General features: G+C 42.7%; 1 protein-coding gene across 1 annotated transcript in view; it reads left to right on the top strand.

Annotated features, from left to right (window-relative positions):
- Positions 1 to 27,155, top strand: part of LOC127614653 (latent-transforming growth factor beta-binding protein 1-like) — a 108,386-nt gene that overhangs the window by 75,317 nt on the left and 5,914 nt on the right. Inside the window, exons 20-39 of the mRNA XM_052085985.1 lie at positions 1,755 to 1,874; positions 2,054 to 2,176; positions 2,256 to 2,381; positions 4,422 to 4,547; positions 4,739 to 4,864; positions 5,031 to 5,156; positions 5,576 to 5,701; positions 6,625 to 6,750; positions 7,264 to 7,383; positions 7,467 to 7,592; positions 10,416 to 10,538; positions 12,786 to 12,914; positions 20,774 to 20,902; positions 22,204 to 22,338; positions 23,588 to 23,785; positions 24,557 to 24,649; positions 24,920 to 25,048; positions 25,426 to 25,566; positions 26,074 to 26,247; positions 26,454 to 26,732. Of these exons, the coding sequence (XP_051941945.1) occupies positions 1,755 to 1,874; positions 2,054 to 2,176; positions 2,256 to 2,381; positions 4,422 to 4,547; positions 4,739 to 4,864; positions 5,031 to 5,156; positions 5,576 to 5,701; positions 6,625 to 6,750; positions 7,264 to 7,383; positions 7,467 to 7,592; positions 10,416 to 10,538; positions 12,786 to 12,914; positions 20,774 to 20,902; positions 22,204 to 22,338; positions 23,588 to 23,785; positions 24,557 to 24,649; positions 24,920 to 25,048; positions 25,426 to 25,566; positions 26,074 to 26,247; positions 26,454 to 26,732 (2,775 nt within the window). The remainder of the gene's footprint in view (positions 1 to 1,754; positions 1,875 to 2,053; positions 2,177 to 2,255; positions 2,382 to 4,421; positions 4,548 to 4,738; positions 4,865 to 5,030; positions 5,157 to 5,575; positions 5,702 to 6,624; positions 6,751 to 7,263; positions 7,384 to 7,466; positions 7,593 to 10,415; positions 10,539 to 12,785; positions 12,915 to 20,773; positions 20,903 to 22,203; positions 22,339 to 23,587; positions 23,786 to 24,556; positions 24,650 to 24,919; positions 25,049 to 25,425; positions 25,567 to 26,073; positions 26,248 to 26,453; positions 26,733 to 27,155) is intronic.

The following is a 27,155-nucleotide window of genomic DNA, read 5'->3' on the forward strand; positions in this document are numbered from 1 at the left end:
ACCAAATTTAATCTGCGTTGGTTTGCGTTTCATTGCTTTTTTTTTTTCCGAAGACATGCTTCATGTGTTCAAATGCATATACAATACATTTGTTATTAGACTTCAAACAAACTTGGCGTGGATGTTTCATGTCTGCCATACAGCGGTTTAAGACCAACATGACAAGTAAAAAAACCACAGTGATGACAGCCGTATTGCACCCGGCCCGCCTCTCTCTGAGTCCATTCCTTCATGTATGAAATATCAGCCCCGGTAATATCTACAATATTGTTTAAACATCTTCACTGTTATTGTTGATCTTCTGATATCAGTGGCCCCCCGAGAAAGAAAAGATTGTTTATAATACTTCAATTTGGTAGAGTCCAAATATTTTACCTTGGTCACAGCCTTGAACAAACAGCATGTTATTGTTGGAGAGCTCTGACCACTGTACTGTTGGGCCCGCTGGAGGCCGGCAGGATTTGATTAGCACTACTGGGCTGGGTGAGGGGACCAGGCAGTCACTGGAGATGTATGAGGAGGGTCAAACGGTCAAGTCCCAACTGTGAAGAGGTCCCGACTTGCAAACAAATCTTCTCACCCAACCACCGGATCCTCTCTCTGTGGTCTATTAGATTTGAATTCCCGTTGCACATGGTGTGTGTTGCTTTAAAACGAACGCTGAGCCCCAATGTGGCCTAGTTACATAACAAGCTGACTCCTGTGACTTACCACATCCCCTCTCCATGACCTTACACCTCTCTAATGTGTTTGGAAACCGGAGCCCCTGTGTTGAGTATTCCAGACATGTGAAAGATTGGAAAACAAAATTAAATTGACTTCTGCAGTGTTTCTTTGGAGCACCTTGCCATTTTTTTTTCAATTAGTTTGATTTCTTCCTTGAAGAAATTCACTGGCCGATGAGCATCATGTAATTGCCAGATTTCCACACAGAACCCCTTGTGAACTACTCTGATAATCCGCAGCTATCTATGAGGAATAAATAGCAGATGAAAGGTTAAAGGAAAACATTTTGTCAATATAATCCACATCTAGGCCGATTGGCGCTCGTCCGGTTTCAACAGACTGTTTCCAGTTTTTGCTCTGGCCATCTGTCGGGAGTACGGCAATTTGCTCTCAATTGGCCGAGTCGCGGATAAATTTAATTGCCGTTGTGATAGTGAACAGCTCTATTGCCTGGTCAAAGATTATCACACAGGCTGAAGGGAAGCCGCATGACTGCATCGCGCCAAACACAACTCAAGTCCGTGACTTTGCCCTTTTGTTTTCCACGTATCACCTCTTTGTATTGTTCTTTCTCCACCTCCTTTGCAGACAAATGAGCACCTTTCCTTTTCGTGTTATGTAATGTCCATTCCTCTGATTTTGCATTGTTCACATAATCCTGTCACACATTGTAATCGTTATTAACCCTTGACAAAACATTCCACTAGAACATCAACAAACTCCCTACACCACAAGGTTTTTCCACAAGTAGCTTGGACTCAGAAAGTGAAAAAGACAGCTCCTGCTCCAAATCGTAAAAAGCTCCTTAATGACTAGGACTATTAGGTCCTTTTAAAAATAGCTTCTTTTTTTAAACACATTCATGATGCTTTCACAAATGTTTTCCCTTTTAGCGTAGTGTAACAACCACAGCAGCAAATTATATTGACATTTTGGCAAACCACTTTTATTTTTTCCAAGGCGCATATTTGAAACCTGTTGAAAAATGCTAACAATCTAGCGCATTCTTTGTCCTTTCATGTCCGCAGATGTGAACGAGTGCTTGAACCAAAACATTTGCGGCCGCGGAAGGTGTGTCAACAGCGAGGGCTCCTATAGGTGCAACTGTTTCCAGGGATACAAACTCGCACTGGACAACGTATGCCAAGGTCAGTCGTCAGTGACCAGAGAGATCCATGACAAAGTAGCAGCTGTATAAATAGTTTCCACGCGTGCTACTGCAGAAGCTCCGTGGCAAATTTGAAGCTTTTATTAAAAAAGGTTACAAAGAGTGCGAGTGTGTCTTTCCTGAGGCCCGCTTCCATTTTCCACTCTGTCATCTTTCCAGATGTGAATGAGTGTCTGCTTCCGGGTATCTGCCTTCACGGAAGCTGTGTCAATCTAGAGGGTACCCACAGATGCACCTGTAACCATGGTTACCAAGTCACATCAGATAGCAAAGCCTGTGAAGGTCTGCCATGTGACGTCGCTGTTCTATGCAATTTACGGCAGCCAAATTAAACATGCATGTTTTTTCCCCCGCTCTTTAGATATCAATGAGTGTGCATCTGGTAAAACGTGTCCTGAAGGAATTTGCATCAACACGCCAGGTTCCTTCACATGCCAGAGTTGTAATCCTGGTTTTGAACCATCAGCTGATGGGCTGAGATGTGAAGGTAGAATTTCTTCCTTCAGTTTTGACCTTCCTTTAGCATGTGACTGTTTTGCATTATTTTGTTTTTCTGATACATCTTAATAGATTATTCTTTTTTTTCTTTTTTTCTTTCTTTTTAACAAAATTCTACTGCCTTAGCTGTCAGTCATTTGAAAAGTGAACATTCTGAGGTTGAACAAGCTCAATGGGAAGGCAAGCTCTATAATGGGTCTGGGTTTGGATTGAGTGGAGAGACTGCTGGAGGAGAGGACACTCCCTAAAATGGGGGCCATCCTGTCCAGTGAGAGCCACCCATTGTGCTTCTTGATCTTCTCCCTTCAGAGGAGCTTCCGTGAGCTCCAGGTTCTGCTCACTGGGGGGCTCTACAGATAGACTTAGGGTCTCGTTTGTCGCTCGGGCCATCACGCTGTATAGCAACTTCCGGAAGGAGCATGAGAGCATGTTGTCCAAACATTGCTTAACCCTTTCATGCACCAATTATGATAACCTGTAACCTGATAGGCTATCCACCATAGTAACCACTATCCCTGAAAGGATTGCTAGTGCTGTGATTTTACTTCATTTGTCTTTTGCATTTTATTGTATTTATAATTTTATTGTTTTTGTGACCAATATATAATTTGCCTCAGGATTAATAAAGTATCTATCGGCATTGGAGACAAGTTTGTGATACACGGCTGATTTTTTAAAGTTTTCCCACTTAAGAAGCAGGTAGAGTTCTGTACTTTGTATCAAAGGTACTCTTGAACTATGAGGAAATCAGCATTGTATCAAATACATGTTCTCCCCTATCTATCTATCTATCTATCTATCTATCTATCTATCTATCGATCGATCTATCTATCTATCTATCTATCTATCTATCTATCTATCTATCTATCTATCTATCTATCTATCTATCTATCTATCTATCTATCTATCTATCTATCTATCTATCTATCTATCTATCTATCTATCTATCTATCTATCTATCTATCTATCTATCTATCTATCTATCTATCTATCTATCTATCTATCTATCTATCTATCTATCTATCTATCTATCTATCTATCTATCTATCTATCTATCTATCTATCTATCTAGCTAGCTAGCTAGCTAGCTAGCTATCCATCATCCATCCATCCATCTATTTATTTAGTTATACATTGCTCAAAATGGCGACATTCATCCTAGCACTCCATGTATGGAATATCGTGTTGAAAATTATCCAATGTCCAGCGCAGAGTGTGCCCCTATTCTCGAGTCAGTAGAAATAGGCTCCAGCTCATCCATGAACCTAACGTGTCCGGATGCTATAGAAATTGCATCCGGATAGATTTCCATTCCCATCAATCATCAGATGTAATCAAATCTGGATGATTTGTTGTACAAACTCAATTCCAATGAAGTTGGGACGTTTTGTTAAACATAAATGTGAAAAATGTGTCCTGAATCCTTTCGGGGACAGCGGTTACTTCAGTGGACAGCTTATCATGTTATCAGGTAACAGGGTGCATGAAAGGGTTAAACTGTTCCGCTATTTTCTGTCACACCTTGCCCCATCTTTGCTTGTGGTTTTATAGCCAATCATGGCACTCACCTCTTCCCAGTTAGCCCGTTGTGGGATGTTCCAAACAGGTGTTTGATGAGCATTGCTCAACTTTCTCAGTCTTGTTCGCCACCCGTCCCACCTTTTTGGAACATGTTGCAACCATAAAATACCATCAAAAACATACAAAAAACACACGATTATTTGCAGAAAAATGTAAAGTTCATCAGTTTGAACATTAAATAGCTTGTCTTTGTTGAGTATTCAATTAATTATCGGTTGAACATGATTTTTTTTTGCAAATCATTATATTCTGTTTTTTGTTGTTGTTTTTTTTAACCCAACGACCCAACTTCATTGGAATTGCTTTTGTACTAATCTTGATGTGTAGTACATTCCGTTGTTGCTGACCTACAAAATTCCTTGGTAAAGGCCTTAAGTAAAAATCTTCACCAAAAATGGCAATATCAAAAGATATTTGCTGGTAAACCCGGATATGTGTGTTTCTGCAGATGTGGATGAGTGTTCTCAGGGTGACTGGTGTCTTGGGGGCGTGTGTGCCAACACAGCTGGGTCGTACACCTGCACCAGGTGTAAGGCAGGCTACAGAGTGTCTCCAGATCGACGGCGATGCGAAGGTAGGCTCAATCCCCCGGGTTCACTGCTCAGAGAAAACCATTTGTTTTTTCCAGGACGCCTTTTGACACATACTTGGCACCTTGACAAAACAAGCTTTGAAATCCGTTGCATTCAACTTAAGCATTCCTTTCACGTTTTATTCAAGTGAGGTCCAAACATGTCTCCGATGTTTTTGCTGTGATCCACCCAGATATTGACGAATGCCAGTCGCTGTCAACCTGTGCCAATGGCATATGTCTCAACTCAGAAGGCTCTTACACCTGTGAGAACTGCCCCACAGGCTACGCGGTGTCATATGACGGCGAGCTCTGCGAAGGTTGGTAACTCAAAACTCATCTTTAACGGATTCATGCATAGCTTCATGTGGAGTATCAACACCGGAGAAGATCTGTCATGGTGAATTAGGTGTTTTTGTTGGCGGAAGAGATTTGTCTTTTTTTTTCTCCAGTGAATTGCTAATATCCTCTGCTGTTTCGTGCCAGACATTGACGAGTGTGCGCTGCCCACCACATGCCCGCGGGGAATATGTACAAACACAGAGGGTTCCTTCACATGTGTCAGCTGTCAGCCTGGTTACAGAGTCTCTGAGGATAGACAGCAGTGTGATGGTGAGACTTTTGGCTGCCTTGTTGCTGGCTCATTTCATGTTTGTTTACTTGCACGCAGGTGTTTCTCTCTGGCGGAAATGTATGTGTCAATACGCCGTTTCCTGGGGTTCGATCTGGTTCAGGTTTGCCAATGCAACATGTCCCATCTCTCAGACATCACATCATAGCTGGCTGATCAACCCCATTGCCTTGAGCGCTGATTGTTTAACTCTTGCTCAAAACAAAAACACATCTGTCGCAGAAGAGTGCATGATGTCAAAGAGTCTTCAGATAAGTCAACCAGAAACACACACATGTTGACGTTTCCGAGCCTCACTGCTTTTTAATCTAGCTGATTTAAACAGGCAGGATGTATTTGTTTCAAGCCAGAGATGGCAATCTGGGTTATGATGTGTCCATCCATGTTATTTTGTGTCCAGATGTGGACGAATGCTTGGAAGCCAAAGTGTGCCCAGGCCAGCTGTGCTCCAACACCCTCGGCTCCTATACCTGCAGGAGCTGTGGATCCGGCCTGCAGCTGTCGAGGGACGGTTATGGTTGTGAGGGTAAACCGACCTTCATGCTTCCCTTTTCATCTTGGCTCGTTCATGCTGTCATCGTAGTAATTATCGGACCGGCTCTCGGCCACGATAAAATAAGATTGCTTAGACCCTCAACATGATTACAGCGGAGCCGCACAGTATGCCTTAATATATCATGGCACGGTTTTTGAGATCAATGGAACACAGCGTCGGCTTTGACCCATCCAATGAGGTTAGCTTTGCTATGACTTCATGAGAATGAGAAAACCGGATGATTGTTTAATTCAAACGTGGCCTCGGTTATTCACATATACTGTTCTGTGTTTTTTAATGGAAGTGGGGATTTAGCCCGAGAGGATGATCCCCCACTGATGTGTGTTTCTGCGCTGGGAAAAAGTTTCACAAAACAACCCGAGGTCCAAGTCCGCCTCTGATAGGATTTAAATGATATGATGGAAAATATTAAGGCCTTAATTTGAAATTAAGTCAACCGCTTTGCATCCTTCCTTGGTAAGCTCGCTATGTGGAACTCCCTATGTTCACCCAAAGGCAAAACTGAGCCATCACTTAATGGTGGCCCACACTCTTTTCCCCTTAAAGAATATAATCTGTGCTGGGCTGCGGAATTTTTAGTGATCGCATAACAGCCATCTCAGTCACTGTTTGTTTATCTAGAAATGACACACCACCTGTAATAGCTTGCTGTTTGGCAAACGATGATCATCTTGCATACTTATCTCTCCGTTCTTTTTAATAAAACAGTCAGTGCGATCAAATTAAGCGAGATTTACATACTGCACCAAATGCTAAACTGCCTAATGCACTCAGTCTGAAGCTCACTACGGTATATCATTAATAATATTATCATACACAGAAGATATCACATTTCTATAGTGTGGATTCTTGGCCAAAATAATATCTTCAACTTTTCTTCCATTGTCTCTCAGATATCAACGAGTGCGAGACCCCAGGTCTGTGTCCCGCGGGCATTTGCACCAACACAGAGGGCTCCTACTCATGCATTGTTTTTGGGCCCGGCTTTACTGTTGCACCCAGTGCTCGCTCATGTCAAGGTATGGGACTGTACATCAGCCTGGTTGCATGATCTACGACAGCAATGTGATTTGCACCACGACGAAGAGTATGGGATGTCCTCAGTGGAGGCACATCGAGAAATATAAAGAAACACCTATTTTGAAAGTAGCCAACTTAACTTTATGTTCAAAGCAATCAATCAATTTCAATCGCCAAATCCCATGGATCAGTTCTTCTCAAGCTTTTTACCCCAGGTAAAAAATATTTACTTATCTCTCCAAGGGTTATCCCCCTCACGTGATCAACCATACAAGAAAATAGCTTAACGCTTGAAGTGAAACCACATGATTCGATAATGAGTAATAATGATGTCAAAATGAAACTTGAGGTTCAGTAATTTCCAGGTGCAGCAATTTCAATGGGTACACTTTCAAGGGTTGATTTGTAGCTGAAGATCTTCCTGAACGTGACAAAACATTTGGAAAAGAACACACTGATCTCTTCCTTGTGAGACAATGTCATCGTCATGACGTGTGTGTCTTTCAACACAGATGCGAATGAATGTGAGGACGCGGGCCAGTGTGTGGGAGGTCAGTGCACGAACAACGTTGGATCCCACAGTTTTGCGTGCCCTGCTGGCCTAGAGCTGATCGAAGGGACCTCCTGCCGAGGTATATGCATTGTAAAGCAGAAAACTCAGCTTTGATTTACTCTGATGCCATGCGTAAATTTGTCCTTGCGTCTCATCCTGCAGATGTCAACGAGTGTTTGACCAATGCAGGAATCTGTGGGGAAGGACAGTGTCTGAATACGCAAGGCTCCTACATGTGTGTCTGTCCTGAGGGATATGACACCCTTCATGAGCGGACGGGCTGCCAAGGCACAGTAACACGCAGCAGCAAAAACACGAAGCAATGCATTATCAATTGTTGTCTGACCTCCTTATTGGAAATCTTTCGAGATCATTTGTCATTGATTCAGTGCATTTCAAAAGACAACGGACATGATTTGAGCTAACCTAATCGGAAACTGATGGTACATACACGTTACAAATGCGACCTGCGCAGTGGTATAGGGCAGCTAGCCTCAATCAACTGGTTTCACGTCAAGCAATATTTAGGCACTATTTCGACCGGCCGGCATAGAAACAGATTTTAAGGAATGCAACTCACCAAATGTACACAAGTATTTGCCCCTTTCCTGATTTCTGTGTTCTTTGCATATTTATCAAACACAAAAGGTTTCAGTTCATCAAATCATTTTTAATGTCACACAGAGATTACCCAAGGTAAGACAAAATTCAGTTTTTAAATGGCAATTAAATTTATTAAGGCACAATTTTTTTTTCCAAAACTAGCATTTCCCATGCGAAAAGGTAATTGTCCCCCGCACCCCCCTTGTTAAGTCACAAAGTAACTGTGAGTAATGACAGTTTTGGGAAGACTGAATTCAGGCAACACCCTAGCACCACATTTGTTGAATCAAGAAATCACATAAACAGAATCTGTCAGCCAGAATGAAATAGGCTACAAGATCTCAAGAAACAAACGCAGCATACCACGTTCCAAAGAAATTCCACAAAAAAAATTGAAAACACTTATTTAAATCAATCGGTCTGGAAAAGGTTACAAAGCCATTTCCAAAACTCGGAGGCTTCCGCAAACCACTGTCAGAGCCATTATACACAAATGGATAAAACTAGTAACAGTGGCAAACATTCCCAAGAGGGGGCAACCAGCTAAAATTAAGAGTATGACGATGCCTCACCAAAGAACTCCAGACCTTGCTGGCCTCATTTTAGGTCAGCGTTTATGACTCTACCATAAAATACATAAAATACTTCACTTTATGAGGGTTTCACTAGCTTGTGAGCTTACTTTTTTAAGATATCATGTGATCATGATGAGCGATTTGACGTGTACAGAGGCACTGGTGGACAACCTAATTACCCAAATTAAACTTCTTTCTTTCTGTGGGTCTCCAAATATCACCCCCAAACCCGGTGGTTGGGAACCACAGGTCTCGTGGTTAGCACGCTGAGAGCTGTGTTTGCATGGTTTTTCTCCTGTAACTCCATCTTCGTTTGACATTTCACAGTCCAGGGTCAGTGGCGTAGCCAGAATTTTTTTTTGTGAGATGACAAAACGGCAAAGTCAGACGGGATGGGTTCCAGTTCACCGGTGACCCAAATGAGGACACGAACTATAAAAGATTGATGCACACATACACCATATTGTTCACAATTAGGATTCCTCAGGGAATACATTGTGGTCTTCTACAACCATGTATTTTTACTTCGTTCTGAGACTTGAGACAATTGTACTCAGTCTCACCATTCTGTTTTAATTGCCCATAACCTCACCATCAATCTCACCACCAGCTTCAGTTTTATATTATTCCAGCCGCACCCAGTGACCCAGTGCTCATAGCTCTGGGGGGAAATAGTGTTGCTTTGTCATCCGTTATGGAGGACAAGCTTCTCTTTTCAGCAAATTTGCTGTCAAAATAATTTAAAAGGATTTGACTGGAATGTTACAATTGAAGCTGTGTTATTTCGAGTGTGTCTTGCCAATACAGTAAAGGTTGAAGTTAGATAAATGACGCCTGTGGGGATGGGCTGGTCCCATGGTCCAGGCTCTTGTGTTTGCTAGTACAGCCCTGGAGTGAGTTGAGAGATGAACTCGCTAAGGCTCATTTCTTGCCTTGGGAAATACTCCCACTGAGGCTTTGGAAAATTGGTATGCAAGCCTACCAGCCTTCGTCAGCTACTTTGGCTGCCTGCCGCAACAAATCATAGACGCTGATTATCATATTAATGAGAAGTTGTCTCATATTTTCTTTTATTTATCCATTTTTGCAACAGTGCTTGGCACAGACAAAGCCAGATCCCTCTCACGTGGGTCCGTTTGCAGCTTTAGAACAGACGAGTTGAATTGATATGTTGCCATCAGTTCAAAGCAGTTAGGGCTTAATGTTTTGCAGCCTTTATTGAGCCAAAGCACGTATTTTACATTTGACAAATCTCACCAAGGTATATACACACTTAAAAATAATTATGTAATTGTGACTCACTATGAAATCAAAGCAAGTTTAGATGAACACACAACTGATACGTTATTTGTAGTAAATAAATCACGTTCTGAGCAATGAAATGAAACCGCATCATTTCCCACAGGTCGGTTCATGGCGCACAATCACTGGGTTGGGGTTTATCTTAGAATGAGCAATTTGTAATAATATTTTTAGAGGAACTTCTCTGCTTGGTATGAATTGTATTGCTTTACTTAAATCCTACTAAATTGTCACGCTCACCCTGATGTTTTGCTCAATAGTTCGGAAAAGGAAAACGTTCTCCCTTGCCTCCCGTCTGAAATCCCCGTTCAATACACTGCAAGAGTTGTGCTGTAATGCTGCAATTTTCCTCCATTGTGCCTCTAATCAATCATGTAGCATTCATGATCAACATTTATGGCTCAGAAGGAGCCCTGAGGTGGATATTTTACTTATCTTTCCTTCCTGTTTGCCAGTATACCATTACATGATCCAATGTTCAGAAAGATTGACTGCACGAGTTTATTTTGTAACGTGTAAGTAGAAGGAGTGCTCTCTGTAGACTCATTGAGTTATGTCTTGTGATGTGATAAATATGTTATAAGTAGTAATGTATGTCATTCTATAAATCTCCATTCTCTCTGTACAATAGATGTGGACGAGTGTAGCAAAGACAACGTGTGCACTCGGGGGCAATGCCTCAACACCGAAGGCAGTTTCATGTGCTTATGTGAAGCTGGTTTCAAGTACAGCGAGGACACAGCTGACTGTGAAGGTAAGGCCGCTATCATGGATAATAGAGGTCAGATCAGAGAACAGATTTTGCCAAAGATTCAAGCCACCCACCACCTTTCCCCACCACGTCCTCCCAAAATCGGTTCAACATAGGGCTGCATTGATTTAGTATCACAGAATAGCTTTTGCGCCAAAATATGAAACTAAACGTCCACTGTAATACCCCAACAGAGTTGGAGTATCAATATGATAGTTGGGCCTACAATTTGGCATAGCCCGTTCCTCGGCATCACAAGGGCAAAGGGAAAAAAATCATAAAAAGAACAATGTTGGATATGGTTACGTGCCCCCTTCAACAACAGCCCGACAGAGTCACCCTGACACAAAAAAAAGCCATGTGTAAACCAATGCTCTGTGTCAGAGGTGTCAAACTCATTTTTGGCGCGGGCCACATTTTAGTTACCATTTCACTTGAAGGGCCGCTTTGACTGAAACCATATAAAGAAGTCAAGAATGACTGTTGATTCAACTATTGTTTAAGTGAGCATCATGAGGGGTTTGGTAACAAGAAAATGCTTAGAATATATCTCTTGTTTATTAAATTTGAGAATTAAACATTTTGGTAGACATTTCAGAAAGGATCATGGAAGTTGGCATCTTTGATCTGCTTTCGCAGGCCATATAAAATGATGTGGTGGGCCAGATCTGGCCCCGGGGCCTTGAGTTTGACACGTCTTGGGAAACACCTATTTGATCAATTTTAGACTGTGGTTTTTTTTTTTGCGTGGGAACAATTTAGGGACGATTCTATTCCAGTGTGACTGTGCCCCACTGCACAGGTGCTTATTCCATTCCCAAAAGCAGAGTGCAGAGCTGATGCCACAGGGGTGAGACAAATCCCTACTTGTCTGCATCATTGTAAATTCAATGGACGTGACAGACCTAGTTACAGTATATATCAAAAGTCAACATGCATGTTAACATTAGGTTACCCATTTGCCTGAAGTTTTATACATGCGCAACAGTCACGATTTTGCTGGGGGGTTCAATTTTCCAGTTTCCTTCCGTCGCTTCATGGCTAAATTTGTCTTCTAAATACAACCAACGCCCTACCCACTCTTGAGGACTTGCACACTGCAAGAATCAAGACAAGGGCACGGAAAATCCTCCTGGATCCCCCGCACCCTGCCCACCACCTTTTTCAGCCACTCCCCTCAGGCAGACGCTACAGATCTATGCGTACCAAATCCAGTAGACACTTAAACAGCTTCTTCCCTCTAGCCATTAACTCCTTAAACAGTCACTGACATAGTCACTCTTCTTGCACCACAAAATGGTATTACAAAACTACTGGTATACTCTAAAATGGTTCAATGATTTTGTTGTTTACGATGATACTAGTGCAGCGTGTTATACCGGAGACAAATTCCTTGTGTGTTCTACATACTTGGCCAATAAAGATGATTCTGATTCTGATTCTGATTCTGATAGCGAGAAGTAAATACAGGAGACTCCTGTTCTGCTTCCATTATTGTTATCCTATTTCGTTCCAAATGATGCATTCATTGCTACCTAGGTTTCACAGTATACGGCAGTATTATTTTGAAGTGGAAGACAAAATGTTACTAATCAAGTCTTGTAGTAGGGCAACAAGTAGAACGAGACAAATTCTCCATTGGCTAAATCATCAAAAGCTTAAACAAATTCACTCTTGTAGAAAATCATTCTAAAAAGGCAGAATCTTATCGAGATGCAAAGCAGACGTCAACTTTTTTCAATTTTGAATACATTTCCAAAACTTAATAGCATATGCTTATGTCTGATACCTGACTGTTGCGCAACGTTTAGAGTCAATCATTAATAGTGCAACGCAGTTGACGGACTAATTTTTGATCGGCATTGTGAAGTGTCAAGTCTTTCTGTGGCTTAAAGAAGCGAAGGGTTCCTGAATGACATGGCTGGAGGCCTGCAAGTGTCTTTCCCCCATGAGAAGCATGAATGACCCCATTGTGAGCGGGAGTCGTTTCTCCCTCTGGAACATCTCCCTTTAGCTCCTTCGCAAGTTCTTGGGTTGCTGTGATAATATTGTTCTTGGCCATTCCCCTTGCCCGCTGCGTTCACTGAGAACAGCTACACCGCAGGCTTCCTGGACGACTCCAGCTGCACAGCCACCACAATAGAAGCTGAGGGAGGGATAGATGTGTGTGCGCCGTGGGGGTCACATGTGATTGCATTTGTGCCCCTGATCGGACCCTTTTCTAACCTTCCGATTTCTCTCTCTCTGCAGACCAGAATGAGTGTAAGGAGTTTGGAAGTTCGGTGTGTGGTACCTGGCGCTGTGAGAACACCATTGGGTCGTACCGCTGCTTCATGGGCTGCCAGCCTGGCCTTGAGGGAGAAGACGCCACAGACTGCGGTTAGTGGTCAAACCACATGTAGTTTAAGGAATAGAGGACACAATTTACCGCATTTGAGAAAAGACAGGCCGATTCGGAACCCTTCTTACTGAAGCATGGGACCAGACATACAGTATATTTTGAGTGTTCCACCTTTCGCCAATACGTATAGCCATAGGTGGTCAACGAGGCCAGACATTCACCCCACCCTGTCAACATAAATGTAATCAGGTATGTCACCAATCAATAATAGATTCATTCCCATGTAGAAAGGCCATCTTTCAGGGATAGAAAGGCCAGAAGTGTCCGTCAGCTCCAAACTCGTCGATGAAAAGTATTTCGGGTCATGTGTAAGGATGCCAGCTTGAGCTTGGTTGAAAAACCTCCTTCTAATCGGGTTATGAGCAGGGTTTACAGCCCAGAGTTTTAACTAAACAGTCTGTGCTCCCACAACAGAGATGCAGGTTCGAAGCCCGAGTTGGACAGATGTCGCAAAACATTCAAGGGTTGTGCTGAAGGTCGTCCATTGTCGTCATTTTTTGTTCCACTGTGTTGCACGGTTATGATACGCCATTTACGTAACTGATGCCATGGTCCACAATCTGTGCTTCAGACTACAAATTGGCGAAGGGAAAAATAATTAATGAGTGAATCAATTGGTGTTTTAGAATTGTGTCAATTATGTGGAATTGTTTTAGAGCATTAGTGAACTACTGGGCCTTAACCAGCAGAAGCATTGTTGATTCACCCTCAACACATTTGCCATCTAAAAAAGTCCAAATGTCATCAGCTGTGGAAGGTCAAGCCACATCCACACTATTAGAACTTCTCCGTGTCCCATTAGGTTATCGAAACAGGTGTTCAGAACATTTGGAGGCAGCTTGCTCCTTGTGGACCCCTATACACAGGCGAAGCATGCGTTTGTCATCAATGACATTCCTACACATTACTTTGTCCAGGGCCATCTGGGTCCAAGAAAGATCCAGTAGCTGAACTTCTTTTTGGGTTGACCTCTTGTTGTCTTTGGTCTTCGTCTGCCTTTCTTTCCTCATGGATACCCTTCAGTACCAGATGTGCTATGTATGTTTGCTGTTAACTTCCTAAGTGGGTGTTCTCTCTCTTCCTATTTTCATCTCTTGTTTTTAAGGTTCTACTGGATCTTGTTATTTAGTAAAAAAAAAAAAAACTCTTCTGAACTTGTTGAGCACAGTTTGTGACTCACAAGGGGTTAGCTTGACTGGGGCAGAAAGAGCTCATAAGCCTTAGCTGGTCATTTTATAGGACAAGGAAAAGTCCCAAACCCAGGTTGATGAGGCTTGATAGTCGTGATTAAGTGGACTATTCTAGGAGAAGAAAATCCCTGACCTCAAACAATGGGTAAACACTATGAATTCATTGATTGTTCAAATATTTTGTCAAATGACCAAGCCAAGTACAAACCATTTGGTGTATACAGGGGTTCAGCCACGGTTGTCTATCAACTTAAGAACCGAATGTACAAAAATCAAAGAATGCAAGGGCCGCTTTAATATGCGCCAATGTAAGTTTATTTAACAGACTTAAGTCAGTCGGATATATTATGGCCATTTTGAAAAACTGCAACACCACAGCTCTCTGATGAAGGGGATAAGGCAAAGACATTGGGATCGTTTGGGATTTTGCAGTGCCCCTCAACCGTATATCCAACTGAATTAGATCCACCCCTGCACTGCACGGAAGTGGCCCTTAAAACCGGGGCATTTTCAAAAGAAAAACCTTTTTTATAGGAGGCAGTGAGTGAAGCCGGTAGTTCACGTAAGTCAGGAGTGTGTCTGAAAAAGTTGAAGTGTTGAAACCAAGTCATTGTTTTTATTTTGATTGGGGGACAGGGCTGTTCGCTTAGATGTCCACATACCTTCACTGTCCTCCCGATGGAACCAGGTTCCAGTTCACCTAGTTTAGCTGGCTGTGTTTGTGCACTTGCTACAGCTGGGACACTCAGCTGTCCAACTACAATAGAGACATCTCCATGGCATCCAGAGTACACCGAGTCTTGTGTGTTTACTGGCACAGACACCTTGGATTTTTGATATTTGGGTTTCTTGCACAACCTTTGGATTTCCTTGCTCGCTCTTCATTCTCCAGCGCAGGATTCATCTTTGTTACTCTCGGCGTAAAGAAAACAAAGTGACTTATGAGGTTTTTGAGAGATAAAAGGCCAAACATTTATCTCATCCTTAAATGGGATTCAAACAGTCACTGGAGAACGACAGGCGAAGAGAGGAAAGAAGGCTGAGAGCATCCCAATGGAATGATGCTGTCTGAACACAGATGGAAGCTGTCAGTGTTAATAGCGGCTAGTATATGCAATCGGAGGGGTTAAATGCAGCATTGCAAATACGGTGGAACCTGAAGAGTCGAACGCCGTAAAGATTATACAATTTGGAAACCAATTGCTTTTTCTGGAAAACAAAAGCCTCAAAAGTATGAAACCTTGGAAAATTGCACAAGAGTTACATCTAGAGCATAGTCAGTGTGGCACATGTACCATTAATGCTAGGTCGACTCCTTCTAGTGGTGTGAGAAAGAAATGATCGAAAAAGAAGCGGAAACGATTGCAGGTTTGGAACTGCAATTGAAATATGATGATCTTTTTATTGGGCTTTTCCTGATGGATTGATTTTAGGGTGGAATAGGCCGCACTGCTTCATAACAAATTATACTCCCTCACTTGGGTCTGGTCTTTTAGTTGTTGTCTCTTGGGAGCCATTAGCACCCTTTTTCAGGAAAAGCGTAGGCTTCGTTGCTATTGCCGTCTTGCTAAAATACTTACTTCCTCTAGAACATGTTTGTCTGCTTCTAAAAATCATTGTCGATAATTCAAGAGAAGGCCATAACATGCGGTTTCTGAACTGGGCGTTGCTTTATTTTTGAAACGGCGGTACTTTTCTTTGGCTCTGTGAGCTCTCCTCTTTTAGATTTATAAATCATAATAAAGGGGGGTGGGGTGGGGTAATCTATTGTTTTTTCTTCTTACAGTGGCATGTTCGCTTTAAGGGTTCATTCAGGAACACTGTCAAGATGATGCGACACCCGTGGCCCTTTTGGGCATATTACAGCGGAACTATACATCCATGGATGTGTCATTTAATCGTCTTTAATAAGTCCTACCCCGGGGTGGAAATTGTACGCGGTCAAACCCATGTCAGTCTTCCAGCTCAGTGAGAATATAGACAATTTGCCATGCGTGTCTTCGGTTACCATGTCTTCATGCCCACATGCTGTAATAAAATACAGATTATTGTGATCTGCTGTCGTCATTCCAAGAGAAAATAAGTGATTGACATAATGACCGTGAAAGCACACAAACAAGGGTCCCATGACATGTCATCGTTCCTCGTTGTTGCCCCCCTGTTAAAATGCCGTCTGCATATGGGTTCAATCAGGCTCAGGGTTACCCATGGAATGTAGTGGAAATGTGGGTTGCAGGCTGACATTGTTACTGGCCTTACACCATGTGCTGCGGATTAGTACATGGCACAGAGCTTTCAGATCCCGGAGGTGAGCGCCCTTTCGTCCTGCTTTGCCCCTCGAACTTTCCCTCAAGGCAATTTACATTTCTGCACCAGTCCTGATGACTACTGGAAAGCGCAAGAAACGAAATCTCACACCCCGCCGGTGTGTGCTGTCATACCGCCAAAAATATTACTGCGATGACCAGCGTGGATTTAGACACGGTGATAACGGCAGGTTGAGAAATGCGAAGGAAAAACACATTTATCATAAAAATGATTGGGGTCTTGATGCGTTCATCCTTCTCAGAGATGCTACTTTGATTACATGTGGTGTGCAACACATTTTGTTCCACATGAATGAGGAGCTTGAGGGAAACATTCCTGGATCCACTTTACCTTTCTTCCTGAGGGAATATTCAAGTAGTGTGAGTCGTGTACACTCACCAGCCACAGAACCTGCTACACACGCACAATCCAGTGAGATTCAACACATATTAAAGCATTCTGTCATTATATTTGATTTACTTTTGATTAAAACTGTCACGGAATTGTGAACCATGATTATTAATGTGTTCGCAGTTTGCAGTGGTGGACAACTGTACGTATTATTATTTTTTTTGGAGCTTTTTTAATCTCCACTATCCATCAATTCTCCCTGCTTATTTTGAGTTCAGGTCTCAAGCATAGGAGCCTGAGCAGTGAAGCCCAGGTTTTCTCTGTCACTGATGACCATGAGGACGCTGGACTGTGAGGCCTTAAAAACAGGAGGCATCTGGCATAGATGTATGAGAAACCTCAGCTGACTCTTTCTGATGTGAAGTAGCAGTGGCTTTACTGTTTTCCAACAGAAGCTTGTGACCGTAGTTGGCTGGGAGCAGGAGTCTTTTTTTAATAGTCGGAACTGAGTCAGGACCACAGGATTCAGAACTCTGGGGTTTTCTGGGTGAATCTCATCAAGACCTCGGGTCCCGACGTTTTCACACTCCTTTGGTTGTCTACATTCATTTCCTCAAACTTTGCTTCCTCTATTGAAAGTATAATTGTGGGTTTGAGGAGATTTTCAAGGTTTTGCTTCCACTACCAAAATACAATGAACATGTGCCAGGCAGTATGCAAACTGCAATTTCAAATGATGAATATACTGTTCTTAGCATAAATTAAGACATCTCACTGTCTTGCATTCATGTCCTGTGATTGTAGAAGTCACATACAGTGGATAAAAAAAGTCTACACACTCTTGGCGAAATGCCTTTGTTATTGTGATCTTGTGATATGATATGATCTATTGAACATACAAGCACATAAAAAGGTATAAAACCAAAATGAAAAGGAAGGAAAACAACCTGTACATATCTCTGTTCAGTGCCGTTTACATGTTCAAAGGATGTTACAAATTGGGCAATGTTACTATAACAACAATTTTGAATAGTCAAAATACAGGTCAGTATCAGCACAAAACCTTCAAGCTTCTGCTATTCTGCTAGCAAAGCAAAAAAAGAATTCACAAAAACTGTATGAGAAAAGTGGTACTTTGTGGTTAATCAGGGGAACATAAATTGGTCGTGTGTGTTGACTCTCTTTTAAGACGAGTTTAATTCTGAACACAGCCGCACCCCACTTACAAGAGTGCCATTTCAGCTCACAATCCTGAAATTTGGGTCCTTCTCAATGTTTCTCTGGAAAGGACAAGACAGTCTTGTCTCTGTTTTATTAGCGTGTGGGAGATCCACTCCCTGTCTCATGTTATGGAAGCATCCAAGTGAGGATGAGCCTACCAGTAAGCCTGTGAAAGTGGTTGTCTTTGTGGCTGTGCTGAAAGAGGAAACAGGAGGCCGGACAAATACTTTGCTCAAATCAGATGGGTTTTTGGCCCATTTTCCTCCTCTCTTCAGTTGAGACGACCTTATGAGTCCTCAGTGTCAAAATAAAACTTGTGATATCGTGATCACATGTCTTTCCCGTGAGTCATACAGGAACAGTAACGTCTTCATTGCGATTGATCCAAATGTTGCTCAAGTTTGGGCACTGTTGTGGTTTTATAGGCTGCATTTTTGTGTTTGTCAAAGGCCTTCCTGTTTTCGAAGCCTAGTTCACATTAGTCATGGAAACTTTTAGACGGCGGTGCTCATAGGGGGTGGTTATGAAGCTAAGGTCAACAGAAACCAAGCTGATTGCACAACAGTGCTATGCTTTCTCTAATTTTAACTCAACACATCACCACAGCCACTAAAAATTGTCATGTGTGTCGAAACAACGACTAAATGGTAAACTTTGCAGTCAATGCCCAAGTAAACAACCCATCCCCGAGTATTCAGTTGGGTGTTCCGCCTTATAAAAAAAAAACACTAAACAACAATCAATTTGACAATCCAAAAAACATAATTTTAGTAGTTATACAAACAAAGTCTCTTTTATCATTAAATGTTAAAGAAGAGAGAAGAGAAACAATACCTTGGAGTAATTTGTAGAATACACTGTAACTAAGTATGTCTTTTCATGGCTAGTTACTGACATCACTGTTGCATTAATCCTTTCCTCTTGAAAGAGGATGTGGCCGACAGGCACAAGTGGCTTGGCCGCATCCTGTTCACAGAACCACTTTTGGACCGACCGCCAGCAGGCACATTGTCACAACATATTTTGCCAAATGTGACGAAAGGCTTTTAATTACAAATGCCACCAAAAATACTTCGCCAAATTTAAAAAGACACAAAATTGTCAGACTCAATTACCCTCTGGAGTTGCATAATTGAATATTCATTTTCAAAACACTTAAACCTCAATGTTTCTGTCATGTCTCTTTTAGTATGTTTACTGGCCACAAGAACTCATTGAGAAATGTTTTGGGCCAAGACAGTGCTGCATTATTTTGTTTTTGTCTTGTCTGTGATTCCTGCCAGGTTTATGTCAGGCAGAAGCTTTCCTGATCCCATCTTACTTATTATGTCCATGAATTGTCGACTCTTGATAAATAATGAGCCATAAATGTGCTCCACAAAGTATTATTGCTTATTGGATGTAGAAGTTCTAGACTCCTGAGCTGACAGCTTCCACTCTTCTGGGAAGACTTTAAAGTCTGTCTGTGGAGTGTGGTGTGTTTGCTCGCAAATTTCAGTTGTAGCTCATCCCAATGGTGTTTGACAGGATTGAACTCAGGGTTCTGTGTAAATTCAATATAATCAACGTCACTGTTCATTTGTATAATGAAACTCTGGCAACACAGCATCTCGCAAGCCGGAAAGTCAACATCGCCCCTCCATCGGTCCTTCATCCCTCATCTATCAATCCTGAAAGAATGAAAAATAATAAATAAAACAATAAATAATCATGACAATGGCAGCCCAGTAGTTATGGGGTTTGCGCGTCGACCCCACAGTGCAGAGGTTCGATCCCGGTTCCGACCTTCCTGTGTGGAGTGTGGAGTTTGCATGTTCTCCTCCGCGCATGTTCTCCCCGGGCCTGCGTGGGTTTTCTCCGGGTACTCCGGTTTCCTCCCACATTTGGAAAACATGCATGGCAGGCTGATTGAACACTCTAAATTGTCCCTAGGTGTGAGTGTGAGCACGGATGGTTGTTCGTCTCTGTGTGCCCTGCGATTGGCTGGCAACCGGTTGCGGGTGTACCCCGCCCAGTGCCCGAAGACAGCTGGGATAGGCTCCAGCACCTCCCAGAATCCCTGTGAACATAAATCGGATCAGAAAATGGATGGATTGAGGGGTGGATAATCATGGCAAATAATCTTTGTTTTCATCAACAGGGTATCTGTTCATAACACGGTCTGTGAGACTGTATGCCTCTCACATCGTTGTTTATGTGTTCAGGAATTGGTTGACCATTTCGTGGTAACCCCCAGCTCTGCTGGCGCCCTTCCCACCCAAGAATAACGTTCAGGCATAGCTTTTTTCTTACTTTTAAGTCATGCATGTAGCATCACCAGCGTTTTTCCTTTCTGAATTCTGATTGTAATTTCCCCATTGCGGGACAAATAAAGTATATCTTAATCACTTCTCTGGCCACGCCTCATACAGAATACAGTACTAGAAGTCACAAAGTTCCTTTCAAGTGGCGCCTGTCCAAGTTGAACAGCCACTGTTCTTCTGGATTTACTTAAAAATATATATTTTACTCCATTTCTTTGAATTAACTGACAAACACTAGTGTTTGAAAACCCCGTCACTGAACTGTATAAATACATATGTCCAAAATCTCTGACATGTTTTAAAGACTGTGGTTTTGCTCGTTATTGGAAGTCAAACTGACATTGGAGTGGAAGTGAGTTACGTTTCATCAAACAGACTTGTGCTGACTGCGTATTCTCCTGTGATTACATTGCAAACATTAAACTCATTGTTCTTCGCTTTGGCTGCTCTCCCTCACCTTCACAGATATTGACGAGTGCCTCAATCAGACCATTTGCGGCAGCCACGGCTTTTGCGAGAACACCGACGGATCCTACCGCTGCGAGTGCGATTTGGGCTACACAAACCCACCCGGAGACACCAGCAAATGTGTTGGTGTGTACCTGCACTGATTTATAAGTCTAACAGTCAACGTGAATTCACTCTTCTTTGGAGGTTTCACTCCATTATCGATGTTTAAAAGGTGTTATGATCATACAGTAGTCAAAGAGCGGAATGGTTCATAGATCCGCTGTCACAAATGAACGTACAGTATACACTGGACCCCCGCTCCACTGTTCACTCTCCAAAACAGCCTTCTCCCTCCCGCCGTGAAATTTGGTTGAGCAGGTAATGCGGTTTGATGTTTTCATTTGTTGTCTCAATTTCAGAGACACCACAATATAAGAAGTACCACTCATAATGTAAACAGAATTTTGTCATGAAAAAAATATTTCCATACTTTTTGCCACTTTAAGACAAGTTATGTTCTTTGAATACTGCAGTATAGGTTCCAAATAGGCATGGCTCGCTATTAAATTCTGATGGTATGTTAACGGCAAAAATGTTGCCATATCACGGTATTCAAATTGCAGCTCAAACGTGTCTGCTTTTGAAATAGTTGGGTAGATAAAACAAACATTTTGTTTCCCCATCGAACACAACCTATTTTATTTTTAAACAAAGTCTAGAATATTTGGTACCGAAAGAAATAAATAAATCCATCCATCCATTAGCCAAAACGCTTCTCCCCACGAGCTGTCTTCGGGCAGTAGGCAAGGTATACCCTGAACTGGTGGCTAGCCAATTGCAGGGCCAAATAAACACATCAGATCAGTAAATAAATCAATCTTAACATTCTACTCCTGATTTTCTTATTCTTAATAAGTAACAGTGTCCCATCACTAGTGAGCTATATGAAGAAGAGATCAGAACAGGAGGCTACCCAACTTGACCTTGAGGCTAACTAGCACCCTTGGGCGCCATGTTTTAGGGTTTTTTTTTTTGTTTGTTTTTGTTTTTAGGACAATGCACATGAATCAGTATGCTGAAGTTAGCGCAATTGCTCTCTGTCATCTCCCTTCATCCGTCCTTGTGCTCTGCTCACCCCTCCCCTCTCTGCTCAGCTGAGAAGGAGGGCGAAATCGCTGCTACTCTCTCACCATTAAGTAAAAAAAAAAAAGCCAATCATCAAACTGGTAATCACACCGTGCCTAGTTCATATGCGGGGGTCCATTGTACAGCAACAATATATTGATATCATTTCACGAGAGGGTGTGTATTTAATTAATCAACTAAGCATGAATAAATGACTTCCACCGATTCTGATACCCTGTATGTGCTACTGTGCCCTTCTGGACCACAGGCCTTTGTGTATATGCCTGATCCTTTTATTGACCTCGCGACCTCTCCCTCAGACATGAATGAGTGCGAGATGAGCTTGGCGCTGTGCGGGGAGGCCCTGTGTGAGAACTTCGACGGCAGCTTCCTGTGCATCTGCCCCAACGACAATGAGGAATTTGATCCCATCGCCAGCCGCTGCCGCTCCCTGGGTAAGAGAACGCCGCGAGCGCCCACAGAGCCTCACCGGACTTAAATCTGTATCGCTTCGACGGGAGACGGAGTTTTCCTTCATTTAATGAGCCATGTCTTCATTATCTAAACAATAAGGGTGATGAGGTGGACACGAGCAACTCCGTGTCTTTTAGAGTATCTTTTTGACCTGGCTGCTTTCATTTGTTTTGCAGGCTAAGTACTGCGGTTGGTTGGATGGCCTGCAAAATTTGTATGAGTCTAATCCCCCAGACAATTGGTGCTGTAACTCCTTCAGTAAAGCCGAGCAAACACCCCGAGGGCCCGTTACTGTAGACGCGCTTTCCCACCAAGACAAACAATGATGGACTGTACCTACTGGTAATCGATGCTTTAGGCATCTCTTCTAAAATAATGTCTCGGTAGCGCTTAACTGTTATGCGGCGCATTGTGATTGCACAGAAAAGTACTTTGACTCATGGAAACATCATCACATCCCCCAGTTTGGTCCGCTTACAAGAATTGGGCGTATTTACATTATTAAGCGGCGCGCCCTCGACAGAGTTGTTTTTCATCCTGCCCGGGCACTAAACCCCAGCTATGCCTCTGTGTACATTTTTGCCACATTCCACTGTTTGCTTTTGACGTGTGTTAATCAATCATGTGAACGTGAATGGTGTGTTGACTCACATGCCAGTGTTTCCATTTGGCTAAGCCGGCAGCTTATGGGCAAAATGCCTGAGCCCATGCCTATTGGACAAATGACTGAGCTGAGCAGTGGCGGGTGGGGGTGATGCACCACCTACCAGGAGGCATGCGGACTCATTGACTCATAAAGCCACTTGACAATGTTGCTGCGTGATACCGGGCAATTATACATTCAAGCGTCAAAAGTTGAAAACAACCGTTAGCATCATTGTGCAAGTCCTCTAGTTGCCCTGACTTAATCCGCCGTGCGTTCATTATGCTGTAGAAAAAAAAAGACAAATATTGCAGGATCTTACTGTGTTATTTAGAGTGGTAGTGGAAGTACTACCGGTATTCATCTTCATTTATGTGAGCATGACTAAATTAAACTGCCTCTGTGTTGGCAATGCAGCCACACAAGAAGGAGCCCCGCAATGAATAGAATTTAAGAGCTGAAGTCTCTTTTTTGTATGTTGGCTAAAAACTCAATGTAATACCATTTTCGGGGCATTCCATTCTTCCATATCATCCTCCGTCACTGCCGATTTACCTCATGTAAACTATATGTTTGTCCACCTGTAGCTGACACAGAGCCAAAAACTCCCGCGCCAGCGGCCCACTCTGCCGAGGAGAGGAAGGAATGCTACTACAACTTAAATGATGTCAAATTCTGCGACAACGTCTTGTCCCGTAACACCACCAAGCAGGAATGCTGCTGCACAGTGGGCGCTGGCTGGGGCGACAACTGCGAGATCCACGCCTGTCCCGCTCCAGGAGGAGGTGCAATGAAATATTTCATGATTCCTTGGTGCATTTCAATTAAGGACGGGCACTGGACTATCGTTCCCTCAGTGACTGTGTGGAGTATTAGCAAACAGTTTATCAGTTCATTGTTTTTTTTTATTTTTAGTTCCAAAAACAGAAGACTCTAAATTCAAGAATAATTGTTTACCCATGAAACGCTTTGATGAAAAAGGCAAAAAAAAAAACACTTTATTTACTTTTGAGGGATGGGAGAATATCTTTTGAAATGTTTTGCACTCCTGTTTCCATGCCGCTGTTGTACCAAGTGGATTACTGCTGCTTTAGTGGCGGTCTCCGTGAAAGTAGGCCTTAGCGAACACTCCTTGACGAGTTGAGATTGAATCGACATGCAAGTAGTGCATCTCCAATGACTTCAAGATCAAGTCAAGTCAAGTACAACTTTATTGTCAAATGTGCTGTACATACAGATGAAATTTCTTCCCTCTCACAACAACGGGTGCCCGTGCCGCCATCAAAAGAAAAGTTAACATAAAATGACAAAATAATACACGACACCACATTAGACACAGACAATCGTGCAATCCTAACCACTTTCCTGCATACGCTTTGTTGTCTGAAGCAGTTATAGACGAAAGAGGAGCGAATCAAAGATATAACGAATCAAAAATCAGTTCCAAATAAACATCAGCAATGATCAGTTAATCGGCTAATCGGTTGTTCTGCCCATCTCTAAATCAATCCGTGATGTAATATCCGGCACTGATAATAGCACGATTTCTTTTCCAGATGATTATCACCAGTTGTGCCCTCACGGCAGCGGATCCATCCCCTTGCCAGCTTCGTCTTCCCAAAGTCTCGCAGAACAGCGACTCTACATAGGTACTGATTTCATGAACATTCCAAAGCTTTAATAGCTTCCTCAACATTGGCATCAATGTTTTATTTTCACCTTCTGCCACGTTTAAAGCCAAAAAACAAGCATAATCACTTGCCTTCTTTTACAAGGCTGCCTCTGCCAAGTCTCAGTAGGATGCATACCTGTTTTAATCCTCTCATCACAGTGTCTTCATTGCTTTCCTGAAACAGCTTTTTCATGTTTTGTTTTGGGTTTTTTTTGTCATTCCAATATGTGTTCTGTGTTTTTTTCAGATGCAAATGAGTGTGAAATGTTCGGATCAGACATCTGTAAGAATGGGCAATGTGTCAATCTCTTCTCCACCTACACATGCTACTGTCGCTCCGGTTTCTACTACGACAACGTCAGGCTCGAGTGTCTTGGTAAGAAAGCGATGCTTATTTTTCAAGTATGGAATCATCATCGTACAAAGAGATGAGAGTTCTCTCGTGTCCCAAGCCATTGTTCTGACTGCTCTTATTGACACCACATGTTCCATTAGGCTTATTGCTTTCAGTCGCAAAGTGCATTTTTGAACTTTTTGTTTTGGTGCTTCATTCTTCTGCGCCCGTAAATAAAGCCAGCAGTTATTTTTATTTTTAAAGGGGGGGGGGGGCATTTTTGTTTAACTCAATCAATAAATAAATAAATAAATAACCGACAAACTAGTTTTTAGCATGTCTGCTGGCAGTCGGGGTTTCTGTCAATTCAGTCGATATCACAATAATGGCCGTAGAATAATTTCCACTGTGTTTTTCAGATTATGATGAATGTGAATTTGGAAACGCCTGTATGGATGGAGCGTGCGTGAACACAGCGGGCTCTTTCAACTGTTTCTGCAGTCCGCCATTAGTCCTGGACAGCACGTGGCGGCGCTGCGTAAGCGCCAACACAACAGAAGGTATGATGTGCAAAAACACAAAGAGAAGAGATTGTAATAAAACAGATGGTGGCCTCGGAGTGACGATCACCCCAGAGTCAGCTGTGATAGGATTCGGTTCACCCGCGATCAGAGATGACGACACTTGAGTCAACTCGAGTCGCTGCTTTTAGTACTTTTGATTTGACTTGACAAAAAACTAAAAGTGTTGGAGCCTTTACTTTGACTTGTGAGTTGAAAGAATCGGTACTTGACTTGAAACATGATGAACAGCTTTCTACACTCCATACTCGACATACAGATTATTTAAATTGGCCTATAATATAATTTTCAAAGACTCTCTTTCAAGACAGACAAGACAATGAAGACTGAAATAATAAGGTGACTTGACTTGTCCACGATAAATGGCTTGCATAAGACTTGAGACTTGCATGTGTGACCTGATTCCATCTCTGCCTATAATCTTAATAGATAATCCATTTAGATTTGATCAATGGAAAGTGAATTCTTTTTTTTTTCTTTCCAAAGAATCTGTGGAGTCTAACCTCGACGTCCACATGGACATCTGCTGGCAGCGTTTGGAGGGAGACAACATGTGTTCAGAACCCCTGCAGGGCCGCAGAACTACCTACACTGAGTGTTGCTGCCTCTATGGAGTGGCCTGGAGTGGACAGTGTGCTTTCTGTCCCAGAAAAGACTCAGGTGAGAACAATTCAGGAAATATACTTCTTGTGAGCTTTTTGTTTCGTGGTTGGTCTTGAGATTTTTCTAAACTGTACACCTTGCGTCATGGGAAAGTCATTAGTGCAGATAGACAAATAGTGCAAATAGTCGGATCGAGGGGTGAGAGATGTTTTTTCATGTTGGAATCATAGTTTCCAATGGTGACTCCGCTCTGTTGCTTTCAGAGGACTACGCAATCATGTGCAACCTCCCTCTGAGAGAAGGTTCGGACAGCCTACGAGAGCGGCCGGGCTATGAGTATGGCGTGGACGGGCCCGAAGATCCTGCGGAACCTTTTGCTCCTCCCTACTGGGACAACTATGGCGGCCCAGCGGGACCGTACGATGTTCCCGAGCGCGTCCCGCTGTTCAACGACAACGATTACACCGCCCAGCAGCCGCCTGTCCGAGTCCCCATCCACCGACCTCGTGAACACCAGCCTCGGCTGGTGGATTCCTTCTCTGGTAGGTGGGAACACGGCCCACTTGGACAATGACATGATGTCATTGAACCAGATGTGATTCATGATTTCCGGGTGGTTCATAAGTTTGTATTACATCATATTAGTTTGTAGGACAATTGGATTGCATCATACTGAGAGAGTTTTTCAATGTCTTCAATTTGAGAAAAGCACAATATTAGAAACTGTTTGGATCAGTTCGTTTCACCCTACCATTGTATGTGCAGTTACTCGTTTTCACACCACCATTCTAGTGCATGTTGACCATCAACTTCAGTTGTGGGGTCATCTATTTTATAAATCCTTTTAATACATTACGCAAAAATATATTTGTGTCTTGCGGGGGTATGTGTGTGTGTGTGTGTGTGTGTGTGTGTGTGTGTGTGTGTGTTTGTGTGTGTGTCTGTGTGTGTGTGTGTGCGTGCGT

This window comes from Hippocampus zosterae, chromosome 14, assembly GCF_025434085.1.
Source record: "Hippocampus zosterae strain Florida chromosome 14, ASM2543408v3, whole genome shotgun sequence".
Taxonomy (NCBI): domain Eukaryota; kingdom Metazoa; phylum Chordata; class Actinopteri; order Syngnathiformes; family Syngnathidae; genus Hippocampus; species Hippocampus zosterae.